At 31.2% G+C, this 20,836-nt stretch overlaps 1 protein-coding gene across 1 annotated transcript; it reads left to right on the top strand.

Annotated features, from left to right (window-relative positions):
* The first annotated feature begins 49 nt into the window (after positions 1-49).
* On the top strand, positions 50-17,975 carry LOC143046083 (winged helix repair factor 1-like). The gene is made up of 8 exons (XM_076219065.1): positions 50-140; positions 7,907-8,015; positions 8,741-8,892; positions 9,854-9,995; positions 10,514-10,610; positions 11,784-11,940; positions 13,587-13,675; positions 14,537-17,975. The coding sequence occupies exons 2-8, from the start codon at positions 7,913-7,915 to the stop codon at positions 14,577-14,579; spliced, it is 783 nt and encodes a 260-aa protein (XP_076075180.1). The 5' UTR covers positions 50-140; positions 7,907-7,912; the 3' UTR covers positions 14,580-17,975.
* Positions 17,976-20,836: the final 2,861 nt, after the last annotated feature.

The raw sequence follows: 20,836 nt of genomic DNA, 5'->3' as shown, positions 1-20,836 counted from the left end.
TTTTATCCAATCAGAGCTAGTTTAATGAAATCTGACAGCCAATAAAATCTATTGTTTCTTTCCAACCGAAAGAAAAAAATGTCAGCTCCCATGTAGATTTCCTCCAGTAAAGAAACGACAAAAGGAAATAAGATATCTTAGTATGTTTGAGGTTTTTGAGTTAACTAATGGGATATTTTTTACAATGCCCATTGAATGGATTTCAGCATAGACTTTATATAAATTTGTGAAGAAAAGTATTCACAGATTATGATTTATTGTTCTTTCTTTGAAACTGAAAGATGATCTGTCACTGTCAGCCGGCGCCTTGTAGTTGTACACATCCCTATTTATTCATATCCTGATAAGATTTGAAATAACAAAACCTTCTTATTACGACATAAACGAGTTGAAGCTATCTGGAGCCATGTTTTTAACCCTATATCAGTTTATATTGACATTGTTCATAGAAATTTGCATGGAGACATGTCAATCATAAACATTCAAAAACAAACCATAAAAAAAGATAGTTACATTGATATCTGTCATTGTCTGTTTAACCCTCTTGGTGCCAAAGCGACATATATGTCGTTTCAGTGTTGATGCCAAAGCGACATATACGTCGTTTGGGGGTTTGATGCCAAGGCGACATATATGTCGTTTCAACAATAGTATATATTATAAATCAAAATTTTGCAACCTATACCACACTAAATGATTAAAGCCTTATAACATTGTTGACCATAGGTCATCTAAGTGTACTTTGAAGCTATGACGTCATTATGACGTTATAATTATGGCAAAAGTATTAAAATTGAATTTTTTTTCTCTGAAAAAAAAAAACGTCTTCCAACGGCATACAACGACGTTGGTTTTTATATTTGCAGATCTTTGCAAACACATAAAATTGGTGTTGAAGATTAAAATCTTGACATAAGAGCTGGAAAGACAAGATAATTGAACGAGAACGGTCCACCCCTTTTTTGGCATCGTAATTTATCAGAATAATATAATAAAAAAAAAACACTTTATTGACCGCGTTTCCGACATATTCGTCAGACTGTGTGCTGAAAATGCTTTAGAAAGTTTCGCATATTACGAATGTTCGAATATAAATGTTTATGTGTTTACCCTCTCAGTCCAAAATGGGAAACCGGTCCACCCATGACGAAATAATTGCCCAAGAGGACTCGGTAATTAATAAAAAAGTGTTGAGATTTGGAATGATGAAAATTTATTTATAACGATTTTAAGCATGGAAATCAACAGAAATCCCCTAAAATTGTCGATAAAATACACACCGCCAATGCCCACATTTTCTTTTCTAAATTGAGTTCCTTTTATCCAAATTGTGTTTGATTGATAAGCGACAAATACTTGACTTTAATTTTATAAACACAATTTTATATTTATTAGTTTTCGCATTTAATCTACATGTTATATAATCCTTTTGGTGTTTTAAAGTGTTCTTTATTATTGCTAGCTGAGTTCCTGCCATGAAGGAGGAAAGTGTTAATTACATTTTTTACAAACATAGGGGAAATATTTTATAAACATTTAAGGAATGAAATCGTGTCATTAAACATTATATGGTGCATTTTTGACAGACACTTTCAGTTGGCTTCACATAGTTGATAGACGAAATATTTAATTTAAATTTTAAAGCTATTTTAAAACTGAATTAACGATTTATTAATTGCATGTCATTTAGTTCAGCGACAAATATTTTATACTTATAATATACAAATAAGGGGATGTGGTTTAACTACAAATGAGTATGATGAGACAGCAATCAACTAGATAGAAATGAAGTGGATGTTAGCAATATTGCAGGCAATAGTACAGCCTTCATCAATGAGAGAAAAAAAAAACAATAGTCGCCTACAGAAGACCCCGAAATGTAAAATGTGAAACAATTCAATTGAGAAAGTGAATGGCCTAATTCATAATAATATATTTGGCTTATTCATACTCGTGTACAAGTATACCAAATAAGTTTAATCATTTAATTGAGAAACAAAATGAAAATTACTGAATTTTAACCTTTACGGAGATACAACGGGTTCTGTATTTCTATTTCCAATATGATTTCAAGGAGATGGTATTGCTAAGTTATGAGCAGGGTTTATTCAACTATATTCAGCATTAGCTCAATTAACGTCCATATAGACCCTTTACAGATCCATTTTTTTTAACATACCGGTTCATGAAATTATTTTGGTATTTTTGGCCATGTATGCACCATCTGTATCTCCCTTAAAATTTTAAAGAGACCAGTCTTTTTTTCTTTTTTTTTGAAGTCCGACTGTTTCGGATTAAACAGAAGCTAGGGATTTGAATTTCACTAAACGGATACATGTACCACAGATCAGATCATAAAATATTCATTACCAAATAAGTATAGAGAAAAAACTGATGAAACAATATGTTCTCAGAGTGTTCGACATTCATTTTTGTAATTTAACTGAAAAGGATCATGTCGATAAAAGTATTCTCTATTTCTCTGTGCGATGATTCACATTAAAAAATCCAAAATGAACACCCAATTTTTTGGCATTCGTAAGAAGAGAAACGAAAAGAGATAAGAGGAGACACCTTCTACTGGCATACTTTTTATTAGCGATTATTACGGCCTCTAAAATCTGGACCTATTTTTAATCTTTTGACCCGGTTAATGATGTAACATATACCATTTAGTAATAATATATTACGTTGTTTTGCACGTGAAGAATACAAGTATAGATACTAAAATTATTTTCGATAATAGTTACGGGCAATACTTCCTTTCATACTGTTTTGTATTTGCTATGTTTTTGAAACTGATGTGGTTCTACAGAAATTTTCACAAAAGGAATCTCGTGACCTTCAATTTAAAATAAATTGATATTGGCCTACATCAAAAGACGCAATAAATTAAAAAAAACAAAATACACGTAGAGGTCGACAAACATTCAATACGCAATCACATCTATACGAAATGTATATAACTTCATAAGGTAAATAGTCCCGTTCATGTCGAGACGAGTTAGGACAAATCTAAGCCAGTCTTCTGAATTTATCCCTAAACATTAAATGCAAGAAACAAATGTTCTTACATGTACATCTAATACACAAAAAAAAAATACTGCTCACATGGTTCATGTATTCAGACAGCATAGGACAATGATGCAAGGTTAAAATATCGCGACATTACTCGCCTCCTTTTGTATATTCAGTAATTGTAATATCAAAGTGTTACTTATAGAAAAATAAAAGTTCTTGAACATGGGAAAACACATGATTATAACTGACCTTTCATTACCATTTTAGAGAAATTATTTACGAATCCAGTGGCAGGCAGTATTTTTTACGAACTTTGGGCTATATATTACATTTTTTAAATTTTTATGAAGTTATTTCTAACTGGATTTCAATCAACCAATAGATTTTTTTAACACGTATCTGTGTTTATCAGGTTATATTTATCATTGAACAACTATCTGTTGCTGGATATTTAAACACACATTTTTTATCCTGAAATTTGGCATATATTTTACCAAAATTGGTTTGCAAAATATTATTATAAATGTTTACATCAGTAGAAAACAAAAACAATCGAAGATAAAATTGTGACCAAATAAACAAATGTATTTCCGACAATGCCGTGCCTTTCAAAACATGGTTTGGTAAAATCCGCCCATAAATACTCTCAAATATCTTTTTAAAAACTGTTATGATATAAAAATATATAGCCAAAAATTGTAGGCGGCAAATACGTATTGCATAATACTTTACAATATTATCTTGCAATTCAAAAAAGAACTTTTTATAATTGCACGAATTCGACAGCATCTAAAAAAAATATCAGTTAACTTTACATTTATGAATCTCATTATTGGTACATGTACGTTAAGATGCAAATTTGTATAAAAAGATTATAATCAGCAAATATAGCATTATCAAAATGTTCACCAGGTCACCGCCCTTGTGAATGCCGTTTGCGTAGAAAAAACTACTGTATAAATCAACATGAAAAAAATAACGCCAAAAAGACGACGTCAAAAGAATTCGGCACTGGCGACGTCAAATTGTTATTGCTTATTTGCAACGTCGAAACGTTGATTTTTTTAAATCTGGCATCAAGAGGGTTAAATTTCTAAAATGTCTTTACTTTAATCAACCTCAGCTTTATTGTCATATAATATTACTGATGACCTTTGTTTGTCACATAGAAAGTTTCCTTAATATTTTTTTTCAGGAAAGGACCAAATAGGGATCGATAAGTTCAAAAAAATGTAGTTGTATCCCTTTCACAGCGATTCATTGTTATAAGATAAGAAAACTTCATTTTGATTTGGCATTAGTTAAAATATACAACACAGCTCTTTTGTTGCAGGATGAAATAAATGCATCTAAAACTTAGATTTGAACAAATACATGTATTGGTGTTGATTGGAAGAGTTATAATATAGGTTATAATTGTCATAAGATATTTTAAGGTTAATGTGTGATGTATGTACATTGTATTTGCATAGTAAATAGATTGGGTAGTCATTTTCCTGAATACATTGTAAGTTCAGTGCACCTGGGAAAGTGACTGGATTTGTCTTGATTTAAATAATATATTTCATGTATATATACAGAGTGTGGCCATAAGTATTCGTCACTTAAGATTTTTTGCTGTATATATTAAACATGTATCAGGGCTCACGCTACCAGGCGACTAGGACCATGAGGACGAAGAAGTTGCTTTCCCGAACGTCACTCTGCTTTCCCCGACCCCCAAAAGCGAAAACAAGTCGCCCTGTTGTTTACGATACTATTTTTCAGTTGCTTTCGTTATTTGACATTTTCAATTTTTACCAAGTCCATGAAACATCAATTTTTTTATTGATAATTAAAGAAATTCAGACATAAACGATTTATTTTCTTAAGAAAAGAGGATGAAGCATTGTCCTTACAGTGTGTAGCAGGTTCTTTAATAAAAAGACAACTTTTTATCACTTCATGCACTTCTGGTGCTTGTTACTCGAAAACGTACATCAACCTAACTATTGTGGGAAAATAAGTTTGTTACTTCATTTAAACGTGATAAAAGTTGCCTCCAGTAAATGTTTAATCCATTTATTGCTTTTAAACGTCATGTTCCTTTCCAAATACATGTAGCTTGTCAAACATCGTTTATTTTTGTCAATTTTCTTGTATTCGTCCGCCATTGACTGTTTTCTAACTTCGGATTGGAACCAGACCAGCTATGAACCAAAACGTATTTTTAGCTCACCTGGCCCAAAGGGCCAAGTGAGCTTTTCTCACCACTTGGCATTCGTCCTGGTCCGTCGTTGGCGTAAACTTTTTACATTTTGAACTTCTTCTAGAGAACCATTGAATGGAATGAAATTAAACATGACATGAATGTTCCTTATGAGGTGCTGACCAAGTGTTGTTACTTTGTAGCCGATCCATTATCCAAGATGGCTGCCAGTGGGGGACTTAGTTTAACATAGGACCCTATGGCCATGGGAAATACATACAAATTTCTTCTTTTAGAGAACCACTGAATGGAATGAAACCAAACATGGCATGAATGTTCCTTATGAGGTGCTGACCAAGTGTTGTTACTTTGTAACCGATCCATCATCCAAGATGGCCGTCAGCGGGGGACTTAGTTTAACATAGGATCCTATAGGAAATACATACAAATGTCATCTTTTGAAGAACCACTTAATGGAATGAAACCAAATGTATCAACAATGTATCTTATGATGTGCCTACCAAGTGTTGTTACTTTGTAGCCGATCCATTATCCAAGATGGCTGCCAGTGGGGGACTTAGTTTAACATAGGACCCTATGGCCATTGGAAATACATACAAATTTCTTCTTTTAGAGAACCACTGAATGGAATGAAACCAAACATGGCATGAATGTTCCTTATGAGGTGCTGACCAAGTGTTGTTACTTTGTAACCGATCCATCATCCAAGATGGCCGTCAGCGGGGGACTTAGTTTAACATAGGATCCTATAGGAAATACATACAAATGTCATCTTTTGAAGAACCACTTAATGGAATGAAACCAAATGTATCAATAATGTATCTTATGAGGTGCCTACCAAGTGTTGTTACTTTGTAGCCGATCCATTATCCAAGATGGCCACCAGCCGGGGACTAAGTTTAACATGTGACCCCATTGGAAATACATACAAATGTCTTCTTTTAGAGAACTACTGAATGAAATGAAACCAAACATAACAATATTAAACCAAATTGGGCCTAAAACATCATTATAAGTATCTGTCACAATTTTTTACATTTTTTAAATATAATTTCAAAATGCTAAGTAGAATCAGGTGAGCGACACAGGCTCTTGAGAGCCTCTAGTTACAATAATAACTACAGATGCATGGATGGAACAGCTGACAGAAGAATATTGATCCCAAAAGGAAAAATTAAGCATTCCACACGCATTGACAGACTGTTGGTTAAATCTAATTGATAAGTGAATATAATTCCATATAATTTATATGGATTGTTTCAAAATATCTGGGACTTGTGATAGTCCCAGAAAATATTGATTAAAGTTGCTTAACTCTGAGACTATCATACTACATGTAGTATCAATATATTATGGCCAAGCTCAACTTTGTATATCTTTTGATGTGAAACACTGAATTTCATACACAAAATAGTTTTTTTTATTAAATTGTTATTGATATATTAATATTATATTTTCTTAACCTTTTTGACATAAAAAAAATCTTTTTAGTGCTAGATATTTAGTTGGTAGTTTCTCACATGAACCTTAACTTAAACAACTTTGAATTTGAACTGTTACTTTAATTATATACTCAAATATGAATTGAACAATATAAAAAGAATATTATTTACATATGACTATTTATACTATAGTAAAATCCAAACATTGTAGTGCAGCACGTGAAGGAGCACTTTTCTTTCAAATCTCACCACTTCTCCCTATCATTTTCAAAAAGAGAAGTCACTTCTGCCTATTATTCTGAAGTACATGTAGTGTGAGCCCTGTGTATATAAAACTACAATTTTTCCAAAAATATTTTGAGGTCATTTTGCGTTTGATTTTAAGCAACTTGGTACCAATAGAAGCAGAATTGTCACAGGTTTATTTGTTTATTTGTTTATTTGGTTATATTTTTTATGTGGATCATTTTCATTTTTTCACATGATAAACACAAATATTATTTTCTGATTAGAAATTTGCTATATATCCAACCAAATTAAATTATAAAGTTTTATTGTATGTGTTCACATCAAGAGAAAACAAAAACACCTGAAGACAAAACTATGACCAAATATACAAACATACTTAAGACAATTCTACGTCTTTTAAGGCCTTGTTAAGAAAGAACCAACCATAAATGCCTTCAAAATATTTTCAAAAAAATGTGTTTTTATATGAAATATATAGCAAAAAAATGAAATACTTTTGGCCAGGTACTGTATATCTACAAAATGGAAATAAATCTAATTTATTCACTAACAAGAATTAAAAAGCTAAACATTCATGCACTTATAAAAAAAGAAGATGTGGTATGATTGCCAATGACACAACTCTCCACAAGAGACACAGAAATTAACAACTATAGGTCACTGTATGTCATTCAACAATATGAGCAAAGCCCATACTGATAGTAATCTATAAAAGGCCCCCAAATGACAATGTAAAACAATTCAAACAAAAAAACTAAAGGCTTTATTTATGTACAAAAAATGAACCAATAACAAATGTGTAACACATAAGCAAACGACAACCACTGAATTACAGGCTTTCAAATTCATTTGTGTTTTACAATCCTCATTGCTCTCTGTGATCATGCTTCAAAGGAGACCACTACTGAGTGGTTTGATATAAAATGTGAAAAGGGTGAAACTTGATATGATTAGTGTATGAACATTTTATACTTGTGTATTTCAGCTCAAGATGAGTAGAAAAAGGACACTGATGCCTGAATTCTACAAAAAGAAGAAAGTATGTACAGAATCTCGTAACAAAGTACCTATAACTGATGCTGAAAGAGAAGAAGGTATATGTAAAATGTAGAATGAGTTCAAATAAGACATATAGGTTCCACAACTGCTGCAAGTGTATTACGATATTTCTCCACTCGAGACAGTTAAATTTTAATATTTAAAGCGCGAGACTTGCCAAGCTTTTTAAATGATTAAAATTTAACTGTTGAGAGTGGAGAAATATTGTAAAACAAGAGTTACAGTGGTGGAATCTGTTTCTCTTATGACTTTTATCCTTCCTTTTCAAAGATTTGAGGAAATTTGTGTACTTTTGATGTGTCGTCATCAAGCATGGTTGCCTACGTCACAATAAGAAAATTCAGAAGAAAACAAGAAAATTTAACGTCACAATTAAATTTCAACCAATCATTTGGTGAGAACAGATTTTTCACTAGTGAGGAGAAATATTTTTCTCACACCGGTCAGGAAATGTGAAAATAGCACAAAAATTAAAGAAATATAAATCCAGTATTCCATGGCCATTTCATTCCCTTTGATGTTATAAAGAATGAAAAACATAAATGTATAATATATTTACTATATGAAAATAAGATGTGGTATGATTGCCAATGAGACAACTCTCCATGAGAGACCAAATGACACAGAGATTAACAACTATAGTTCACTGCCTTAAAACAAACTAACGGCCTATCGGTAATTTATGTACAAAAAATGACAAAAACAAATATGTAACACATCAATGAACGACAACCATTGAATTATGTATTTTATATTTCAGTATCCAGAGTACCAACTGATATAGAGGTGTATTTGATGTATTTTAAAAACTTATTTCCATTAGATAAATTTGAACACCGACTCCCACCAATGGTACTGAAACATCAGTTATACAGTTTAAACAAAAACAGAACTGTTGTGGACAAAGAGCTGGTAAGTTTAAACAATATCACACAAAATTCAAACAGAATGTGCATGTTCAATACTTGAAGAGGCAAAACACATTAGGAAATATCCCATACATTTAATTTTTGAGTATAATGGAAAACCATTCATTATCACTGCTGTTGGTAAGGTATATAAAATAAATATATATTGACTACAATGCTACATACATTTGTCATTTATTTAGTAGTAAATACAGTAGTTTTGAATATTTGATAAAAAGCCTGTTGTTTAATCCATATCGTGCAACTCTGATGCGCACCCTTTATCACACCCCTACTAATTTTTTTTTCATTTTTACATAAAGTCCATTTTAATATATGCAAGCTTCTCAAGAAATATTTTTCCTCAAAATGGGTCCTAAATGAGCGGTCATTCGGGCATGAAACAATTTATTGAATGATGTCATTGTTTTGCATGTGACGTCACAAACGTCGTGTTTGTGTTATCTCCTGGCACAAGAAATGCAACTATAAAAAAGAACTCAATAAAATACCATACAAAACACACAAAAAAATACAATTAACAAAATATTTTTAAAACGACAGCACACAAATTGTAAGGTAACCCAGGTGCTTCGGATTAGTAATTAGCAGTTCTTTCGAAGCTTTTAAATGAAGACAAAAATAGAACTGAAAGTGACCCAGGTGCTAGGGATCAGAATGCAGTTCATCTATACTCTCCTGTTGAAATATATGATAAAACTATTTAAAGATGGCAAAATCCATATCACATGCCATATCCCTTTGGATGATACGACATATGATACGGATTTTGCCATGTATTATTCTCTATGTATTGAATGGAAATTAAATGTTATATTACACATTTATAGAAAACATTTAATTCTAAAATAATAGATTAATTTATAAAAGATTTCATTCTTAAAGACACTTTCTCTGCAGATTACCATGTCAAATTCTTATGGAAAAATGTTTTTTGTTTTCAGAATGATCTGAAAAATAAAGGTTTGATAAAGATATTTAAGATAGGATCTGAGTTTGATGAATATGCAGTTGTGTTTACAGAGGATTACAGATGTCATGTGACCAGAGTTATGGCTGAAGTCTCTGTGCCAAAAAGTATAGCAGGTAAAATAAAATTAAGGAAACAATATCAGTATGAACAATAAGGATTTGGGATACATGTGAAAATAAGATAAACCCAACAATTATGACTAGCCTGTCAACACTGAAGTAGTGAGTCTTAATGCTTTTCATAGAGAAATGATTTTGATTTTAATCTTAACTAAAACAAAGATTGAGTTTTCTAGCTGAATGTCACAGCTTTCTCTGGGTAATCCATAAAAAAACTTCACTATCTCAATATAGTCAGAATTCAAATAAGCACGAACAAACGAACAAAAATAATTGTGACTAAACTAAATTATTCAATAATATTTATCTTTATAAAGTATGAAAAGTAGGATTGCAAAGACTTTGATCTAGTTTGGAAGATCAAGGAAACAAAGAAAATTTGATAGAGCTCACTATGTTGTAATTATATAAGCAGAAATTTAATTCAGTTAAATGCTTTACTTTACAGCACTTTCCTCTCTGAAAAATGGATTTATAATGTCTTCTAATTTATGAAATTTATTGGTTTTCAGATAAATTTGTGAACACTATTGTAAAGAGATGTAATGATGTATATGTAAATAAAGATACCCTTATAAAAGAATATAACTTTAAAGATGATGATATTACGTAAGTATGGATCAGAGAACCTTAATAATGATATTACATAAGTATTGGCCTTGTTATTGGTCCGAGGCTTGCTGTGTTCGCTGAAGGCCAATTAAAGCTGGTTAAGGACTAATAACAAGATCAATACAGAAATACACGTAATAGTATCTTTATTAATTAACTACAGTGTTACAATGTTTTTTTTATTTCATTTCACAAGAGATAAACATTTTTACCTTGAAGTGGAACAATCCAAATCTCAGTTTCTTTTTATAAGATGAAATATCAAATGATCTGGTTCTGTTTCCAGGTGTCTTCAGCATTTGCTCATCTGATGAATTTTTCTACCCTTTTCAGTCACTATAAAGTGTTACAACTTAAATTTAGATGCAACACATAAATAGTAATTGGAAAGGTACTGCCATTGCATGTGTTATGCAGAAACAAATTGAATAATAATGTAGGAGTTGAAAATGATAAAACTATCCACAAGCCAAATGACCAAAGAACCAATATTTTGGACAATTACAGAATGCATATGTCTGGTTCGGGTTTAAAAATAATGAGTTTACAAAACATAAGAAGCGAAAGTAAACAGTAAATCGATTTGTACCATCGTTAAATGAGGTCATCAAGAAATGAGCTTTGTGATAACCTACTCGTTCCCCAAACCTGAAATAATTCTATTGTCTACTTTCAAAATGCCATTTAAATGAATGTGACCGTCTTTAGCATGAAATATATTCCATACTGAATGTTTCAGCATGTTTATGGTGAGTATATACATAGTGAAAAGTTAAAAGCAACTTTGATATATCTTGTATCATAATGTCTCATTAACTGTACTGTTACTTGTAAGTAAAAGAAGATTAATATTTCTTACCTGTTTTGTTATATAACAGTAATTATTGTACTGGGATTTGTAAATCATTTGTCAAGTATGTGCAGGGATTTTGTGTATCATGAATTAATACAAGACATATCTCGTTTTTCTATTAGATTAAGCAGTCTCATAACCCTCTTTTTTAAAAAAAAACCTGTTGTGGCTCTGACAATATTGCCAAATGTTTAAAGCATAAAAAAGTTCAATTATTTATAGGTAAAGTATTCATATTTGCTACTAAGACCACACTATATATAACACTTCTAGTGTACATTGTATATCAATATATGTGTATTTGTGTTTTGTTATAGGCAACTTCTGAAAGCCACAGTATTAACAAACAGAACCGTTGGAAGTTGGTGGTTAGCTGTACCCAATACTGGAATGTTTATGAAAAGTTTACTGCGTGGGAGGAAAGCCATATTAACTATGATTAAAAAAAGCAAATACAAAGAAATACTCAAAAACGTAAGTTTTATGTTTGCATGTTCTGCTTGATCACTGAACAGGGGCCTCTGTGACCAATTGGTCTGAGTAGTTGAACTACTGTATCACATACCTGTCAACACTGAGGTTGTGAGCTCCAACACACATGAAGCAGGTGCCCTCTACTCCAATCTTTATTGACTAGGGTTGAACATTGTCTTACTGATTTGTCAGGTACTGCAGCTTCCTACACCATTAAAAACTTTCCACCATGAAATAGAACAATAATGCTGAAAGACCCATTCAACACCAATCAACCAATAAATTCCCCACTGAAACATTATTCTAGACATGCAAATATTTTGTTTTTATTTGGTTCACATTTTCCAATGGAGCCTGCAGTCATTGGTGGGGATGGTAGTTTAGTTTAGTTTAAACTTATTTCTTTATAGTGGATTGGGAAATAAGTTTTGCCACTTATATTAATCCCTTTCCACTTTGCGGTTGCTAGTGCTGCCTTGTAGCGGCATTAGCCTACTCTTTTTCGAAATCTACAAGGGTGTCTTTAACGTGCAAGAGATATGGCTCTCTCTTAACACGGGTCAGCCATTTATCGTCCCCCTCCAACGAACTATCATCATTTCCTCAAGACCATACTCGCAGATGGTGTCAAGGGAGAGCCGAAAATTGAATTCCTGAAATTTTCATCCCAAACGGGAATCGAACCAGGAACCTTTGTGTTAGTAGTCCGAAGCACTAACCACTACACCACGGTGGGGATGGTATTTTTATTACCTGTTTCACATTTACTTACACAGATTATTTCATAGATGAACAAAAAAGCCTGGCTTAGATGGAGGAAGCTGTAAAATTAAATGGTCTATGCTTACATATTAAGGTCAATACAACCTGGTCACATGTGGGGAGAACAATTAAGCTTGTTAATATTTAAATGTATCTATTAAAAAAAATGCAAACTTGCTAATATATAAAAAAGAAGATGAGGTATGATTGCCAATGAAACAACTCTCCACAAGAAAACAAATGACACAGAGATTTACAACTACAGGTCACTGTATGGCCTTCAACAATGAGCAAATCCAATGTTTGTTTTTTATGGGTTTTATGAAAATAAATGGATGTAGTAAATCTAGCGATTTGCATCTTCACTGCCAGGTAGTATGTTTTTTTTTTGTAATTTCTTATTTAACAGCCATTTCATTATGTTATTACAGGAACATATAGAAATTAAAACAAACTGACCCACTGATCATAAAAAAATAATTAAAAGTGAAAGGAAAAAAAATATCTTGAAATCTTAGTATTTGTCACTAAAGTCAATATTTATACTCAAGATGAAAAAAAAATCACAAATTTTTATTAATGTTGATCTCCCCTTAAATATTTTTCTTGAATAAATTAGTATTTCAATTTATTCACACTTTATGGAGTCCAACATAAACAGTTTCCTTTCAAATTATGCATAATTTGTATACACATGTAGATCCATGATCATTTATGCTAAATCATTTCCAAGGCTTAAATAATGAATTGGCTTGTAAATGCAATGTCCATTAAGAAGGAAAAGTCAAGTACAAGTAGATTCAAGTTGTTGATAGCCATTGAAGAGATAATTGGGATGAAAACCTAGGTAATTTCATATCTTGTAATTTATATTTTACTTGTAGGATTTAGAACAGCGAAAACTACCTAAAATGTGTCGTCTAGGATTAACATATCATCTACAAGATATTATTGGTGCTGATCTGATACTCAGGTAAAGTATATTATAAAAGATTAAGGTAACATCAAGGAGACAGCAACCCAAAGAAAAAAAAAGACACATGATATTGACCAACAAATGACAGCATAATGTCAGGCAGATTCTAATAGTATTAAGTAGGGTATACGATACAATTTTAATCTCAATATGTTTTTACGAAAATTTGCATACAAGCTATTTTTCAGCAAAACAATTCAGATATGTAATAAAAAATATACCTTCATATGCTACTTTAAGAGATAAAAAGGGGTTAAAATTTTGGACATTTCTTTTTTTATCCTTTGGATAGACACACTTAACTTTTTTATTTAAACAGATAAACACAAGCAGATTTTGGCAGAAACATTATGAAAAAATTCTTTAAATATATATGCTCTTAATTTGTCAACAGTTCTTCAAAAATTAATATTTTTTAACAAAGTTTCTGGATTGTACGAAAATAACGACACTTTTTGTGCTATATTTATCAAATTTAAAAAAAAATCAATGTTGACTTTTTCATGAAAATTGGTACAAATAATCTTCATACGTAATCAAACCAAATGTCATTTAAAAAAAGGGCTCCATCAACTCAATTTCAAGTTAAATCAGTTTGAATGATAAAAATCAGTCAAAAAATGCATCTTTTCCCAATATGTCACAGTTTGACATGAAAATAACATTTTACATTAGCAATGTCATTACACCCCCCCCCCCCTCCCCCCCTGTAACACTGTATGGTATGCACTTTAGCCAGTGTCTATAACTATAGACAAGAAGAAGTGATAATGAATTTTAAAAATAGATTTCTGATGTTAAATATCATTTATCCATATCTATTCCAAAGTTTTATTTAATATATTTTTATTTTTTCAGTATACAAACCACCTCAGGACAGCTGCTAAGATTGAAAGATTGATGATAACTATAACTAGAATGTGATAAATGAAGACTGGGATGTTATTAATGATACTGCTGTGTGTTTGTATTGTTCTTTGTAAAACACATGTATTTATTAGGCTGAATGTGAAAGGGAGTTGTTTATGAGTGCAGTATTTATTAAACTTGCATGGTACCTGTTAAAAAATGGACATGCAGAAAAAATAGTTCTTCATCAGAGTAGGAATTCTAAAAAATTATAAATTCATTCTTTTTATTTTGTTTTACAGTTGTTTGTATAGAACTCAAAGTGTTGCATTGGTTGAAACATGCTATAGATTTTAAAAACAGAATCTACAAGTCTTTATTTTTCTTGTAGCGATTAGTTTAAATCTGAAACATAGAAACTTGCCATTGGAATTATTTTTAATGAAGAACAGATATATCAAGGAATGGCAGACCTATACCAAACAAAGTTACAAGAAGCATTGTAAAAATGTCAAGTAACATTGTAAAGTATCTGTCTAGAATTAACAGAAATATTTAAAAAAAAAATTGCTAAATAAGTGATGAGGTAGCTATTTGTATATGTGGAAAAAATGTTATTAGAAATAATGATCTATGTGATAGTTATTTTTGTATAATACCAAAATTATTTATATTTGATAGTATATCAGCTGTTTATTTGAATTAATTTATTATAATATATGAATCTTAGATAATGTCTTTTCATTACATGTTTCCAGTTATTTAAAATAACCATGAGGTTTTCTAGTTCTCTGATAAGGAAAAGCAATATGATTTGATGTTATTCTCCTAAGTAATGGTAAATATCTGAGTTATAACTAGGCAATACTAATGCATCATGTTTAGTGTTATAAGGTTTAAGAAATAACCTTGTACTTGGGGTCATAGGTAGTGGTCTAGGTGATGATTGACCAGGAAGCTTTAGGGATTGAGTGGTGCTGGAGGAAAATCAAAACAGAAGCCAAGAAAAAACGTTAAAGTGGGTTAACCTACCTATTTTACCCATTTTGATATACCATTTGTGTCAGAGGATTTGTATAGTCCTTGTTAAACATTACCATGAAAAAAACATATTGAAGATAAGCTCATGCAAAGAAATATTTGTTAACAACATTTTTTTTTGGTATGGATATTTAATGTAGCTTCTTGTAATGCCAATATGCTGAGTTTCAAATCCATCTCCTTTCCCCTCTCCCAAATGTTTTCCTGAATGCTGACCTCAAAGGAATTAAAAAAAAAAACCCAAAAAACTCTTTAAACAATAATTGGTATATTTTGTACTTGGGTGTTCACTAGTAAGTCACCGTCTTTGAAACAAACATAAAAATGACTGACAACATCTGAGGGAGAAAACAGTATATAGGTTGCCAGAATCAAACCACCCATTGTTGCTTAAAGTTTTAATGATGCATATATTTTTGGGATCCAGGGAGTCTCTGTTTTGTATTATATGTAGAATGTACAAATGCATGAATTATTTATTTGAACAATTTAAAAAATTGTAGTACAGACGATTTTTGAGATGATAAGCTCAAATATACAAGATAAGTTAAACTTATGAACAAGTGTGTATGAAAGCATATTTTAATGTAAATAAATGTAAAATGGAATATTTCACAAGTGATATTGACTCATCAGCAAAATATCAAATGTTTTTAACATTGAATCTGTAAAAAATAGGAGAAGTTGTACACACATTTCTTTTATAATTTTATTGATGTAACCTAACATTGTGATAGTTGTTCTGGTATCTCATCCCAAAATAGTCTACCACAGGACAAGTTCTTCTGAAAGAAGAGAATCACCTTCCATTAACATTGCTCTCAGTTTTGGAATACACAGCTTTGGAACAGTATCTAATTATATGTTTATATATTCTTTATTTATAATTCAATTATCATGTATTTTTACTTTTATGTTCTCCTTTCAAACAACTCGACTAATTAGAGAAAAAAGTCGAAGGAAATATGGTATGATATATAATGATACCTCTGTTTTTTGTTGGGTTCATTTTTCTTATTCATTTTCTCTGAAGCGTTTTGTGGACATTTTTTTGTTCTTTCATTCCTTTTGCCTATTGCTAAGGTGTGGCTTATCCTTCTTGAAAGTTGCAATAATATACTGCCTACTGGAGTCTTTTATTTGTTATTTCTTCATTTGCACAGTCATTTTGATCATTAAGTAGAACCCTGTACTTTCAGTTATCAAATATAAGTTTTTGTAATACTTCAAGACATATTTGCTCTTTCAGCTAAATTGTTACAGTGATGCAGATCAATTAAGTATTAAATCAAAGAATCCATTTTCTATGATAGTTTTCAGGATTGTTATGAATATTTTTGTATATCCCTAGCACAGTAGGGTTATCAGTTCACAAAATAGCTCATTAATTTGTGCATATGTGAGGTATAGATATTTGTTTTAAGAAGTAACACGTATGTAATTCATACACATATGTTGAATGGTGTATTTCACTCTACATTGTACCTGTTTGTTATTGATAGATGCATATTGATTATTGTAATGATTTGTGATTTGTTAATGGAGAGATTTTTTATGATCAGAATTTTGGTTTCTAGTAGCTTTAAGATTGAGATGAAACATATTTGTCATAAATTAAATAATTTTTTATGTTTATTGATAAACAAAATTGTGTATATCATAGTTATTTATAATCCTAAGTTCAGGGGGTCAGTTAATGAATAAGATTTATACTACTTTTTTTACGGGTTACTGCTAAGTACTTTATACTGTTTTAGACCTCCCTCAGTGTTCCGTTATTTCAGAGGGTTGCCTTTTCCAAATCATTTCACTGAATATATTTCTTCAAGAGTCTAGACTGCATTCTGTTGTTTACAGAATAATTTAATCATTGAAGGATAGAAAAATTAAAACATGGAAATATGAGGTTCCAGAAACTGGCTTTTTGGTTTGGTGAGGATAACTTTTTCTGATGGTGCAAACAAGACAAGCAAGCTGAAAATATAGAAATGTTCTATATATTAATGCTTCTTTCAAGTCTTTTGATGAAACTAAGGCCTTGAAATGGATACATTTTGTTTTAGATTAAACTAAGATCATAGAATGGTAAAAAAATTTATCTTTTGATGCTTGTTTGATTAAACATTTTGTAGAAACAAGAAAAGTTACATTCACTACGAAATAATTGAAATCCATTTTTTTTGCATACCGTTAACTGGAATTAAACTAACAAGTTCAATGATTGTTTATTGTTTTTAACTTATTTTTTCTAGAGTTCTATGTTGAATTTTAGAATTACATGGTACATGTGTATTTGTTAATAAAAACCATTTACAATGTAAAAGAGAATAATACATTTTCTACTTTGTTATGTACAATGTTTTAGTGCCTCTTAATAACATTATTGGTAATAAAATCTTGTTTTCTATGATAGATTTTATTTCTCATTCACCAAATAAAAGTGAATGTTCCCTTTTAAGGAATATGACCTACCGAATTAGACTATTTACTGTTTTTTTTATAATGTGACCAACATGTGGAACAGGAATGCTTACCCTTCTGGAGTACATGAGATCACCCCAAGTTTTTGGTGGGGTTTGTATAATCTTTAGTTTTCTAAGTTGTGTCTTGTGTACTATTATTTTTCGGTTAGTCTTTTATACGACCGCAAAAATTGAAAATTTTTTGGTCGTATATTGGTATCACGATTGCGTCGTCTGAAGACATTTGGTTTTCGCACTCTAACTTTAGTATAAGTGAATAGAAATCTATGAAAGTTTAACACAAGGTTTATGACCACAGAAGGAAGGTTGGGATTGATTTTGGGAGTTTTGGTCCTAACATTTTAGGAATTAGGGGTTAAAAAGGGCCCAAATAAGCATTTTCTTGGTTTTCGCACTATAACTTTAGTTTAAGTAAATGGAAATCTATGAAATTTTGACACAAGGTTTATGACCACAAAAGGAAGGTTGGGATTGATTTTGGGAGTTGAGGTCCCAACAGTTTAGGAATTAGGGGCCAACAAGGGGCCCAAATAAGCATTTTTCTTGGTTTTCGCAAAATAACTTTAGTATAAGTAAATAGAAATCTATGAAATTCAAACACAAGGTTTTTGACCATAAAAGGAAGGTTGGGATTGATTTTGTGAGTTTGGTCCCAACAGTTTAGGAATAAGGGGCCCAAAGGGTCCAAAATTAAACTTTGTTTGATTTCATCAAAAATTGAATAATTGGGGTTCTTTGATATGCCGAATCTAACTGTGTATGTAGATTCTTAATTTTTGGTCCTGTTTTCAAATTGGTCTACATTAAGGTCCAAAGGGTCCAAAATTAAACTTAGTTTGATTTTAACAAAAATTGAATCCTTGGGGTTCTTTGATATGCTGAATCTAAAAATGTACTTAGATTTTTGATTATTGGCCCAGTTTTCAAGTTGGTCCAAATCGGGGTCCAAAATTAAACTTTGTTTGATTTCATTAAAAATTGAATAATTGGGGTTCTTTGATATGCCAAATCTACCTGTGTATGTAGATTCTTAATTTTTGGTTCCGTTTTCAAATTGGTCTACATTAAGGTTGAAAGGGTCCAAAATTAAACTAAGTTTGATTTAACAAAAATTGATTTCTTGGGATTTTTTGATATGCTGAATCTAAACATGTACTTAGATTTCTATACGACCGCAAAAATTGAAACGTTGACGTTGGCGTTAGCGTCGTCGTTGTCGTCCGAATACTTTTGGTTTTCGCACTATAACTTTAGTTTAAGTAAATAGAAATGTATGAAATTTAAACACAAGGTTTATACCCATAAAAGGAAGGTTGGGATTGATTTTGGAAGTTTTGGTCCCAACAGTTTTGGAATTAGGGGCCAATTTTAAAGGGCCCAAATAAGCATTTTATAAGTTTTCGCACTATAACTTTAGTTTAAGTAAATAGAAATCCATGATATTTTGACACAAAGTTTATGACCACAAAAGGAAGGTTGGGATTGATTTTGGGTGTTTTGGTTCTAACTGTTTAGGAATTAGGGGCCAAAAAGGGGCCCAAATAAGCATTATTCTTGGTTTTTGCACAATAACTTTAGTATAAGTAAATAGAAATCATTGAAATTTAAACACAAGGTTTATGACCACAAAAGGAAGGTTTGGATTGATTTTGGGAGTTGAGATCCCAACGGTTTAAGAATTAGGGGCCAAAAAGGGGCTCAAATATGCATTTATCTTGTTTTTCGCACCATAACTTTAGTTTAAGTAAATAGAAATCTATGAAATTTAAACACAAGGTTTATGACCATAAAAGGAAGGTTGGGTTTGATTTTGGGAGTTTTGGTCCCAACAGTTTAGGAATAAGGGGCCCAAAGGGTCCAAAATTGAACTTTGTTTGATTTCATCAAAAATTGAATAATTGGGGTTCTTTGATATGTCAAATCTAACTGTGTATGTAGATTCTTAATTTATGGTCCCGTTTTCAAATTGGTCTACATTAAGGTCCAAAGGGTCCAAAATTAAACTTAGTTTGATTTTAACAAGAAATGAATCCTTGGGGTTCTTTGATATGCTGAATCTAAAAATGTACTTAGGTAGCAATAAACAGTTAGGAAAAAATACTAAAATTTGTCCTTATGAATTTTACCATCCTCTTTTCATTGCTTTCTTGGAATATCAAGCTTACTGTTTGTGTCATATATGGGCATATGTATGTAATCAGAATCTTCCATATATTTTATATCCAGTATATAAAATGGTAAAATATAATTTCTTTTTGGTGTATCCATGGCAACAATCTGCATTTATTTGTTATAAAATATTGCAAAAAGGGGGGAAAAGATGTCACATATTTCCCCAAAATTTGGCTAAAAGTAGAATTTCAATCGCTTGAAGTAATACCTTTTCTGAAACTGTGTACATATATCATTCAGCAAATCCAATGAAAATCATATGTCTTTCATCTCATTTTTTTGTAAAATTGCGTTAAAAACTTCGTGTAGAAAAAGAGTGTAAACAGGACATTACTTTCTGGACCGATGGCCGGTCTAGCTATGAAAATACGGATTTTCAAACAGAAAACAGCCCATAAAACATGTAAAAAATAATCTTGATGAACTTATAAACCATCTTTGAAGGCTAAATTAGCACTCATCTGTCTAAAAATGAATTTTATTACACAATAACTTTCCTATTTTAAAAATCCACAGGGGCCAAAATGCGAAACTAAACTCCTAACTGTGTATTGCTACCTTAGATTTTTGATTATTGGCCCAGTTTTCAAGTTGGTCCAAATCAGGGTCCAAA

The sequence above is a fragment of the Mytilus galloprovincialis genome, chromosome 9, assembly GCF_965363235.1.
Source record: "Mytilus galloprovincialis chromosome 9, xbMytGall1.hap1.1, whole genome shotgun sequence".
Taxonomy (NCBI): domain Eukaryota; kingdom Metazoa; phylum Mollusca; class Bivalvia; order Mytilida; family Mytilidae; genus Mytilus; species Mytilus galloprovincialis.
The sequence above is the reverse complement of the archived record's forward strand: the minus strand, read 5'-3'. Positions and strand labels throughout refer to the sequence as shown.

Coding starts and splice junctions, on each gene's coding strand:
- LOC143046083 (XM_076219065.1), top strand. CDS start 7,913: ATGAGTAGAAAAAGGACACTGATGCCTGAATTCTACAAAAAGAAGAAA. Junction 8,016..8,740: donor TGATGCTGAAAGAGAAGAAG/GTATATGTAAAA, acceptor TTTATATTTCAG/TATCCAGAGTACCAACTGAT. Junction 10,611..11,783: donor TTTAAAGATGATGATATTAC/GTAAGTATGGAT, acceptor GTTTTGTTATAG/GCAACTTCTGAAAGCCACAG.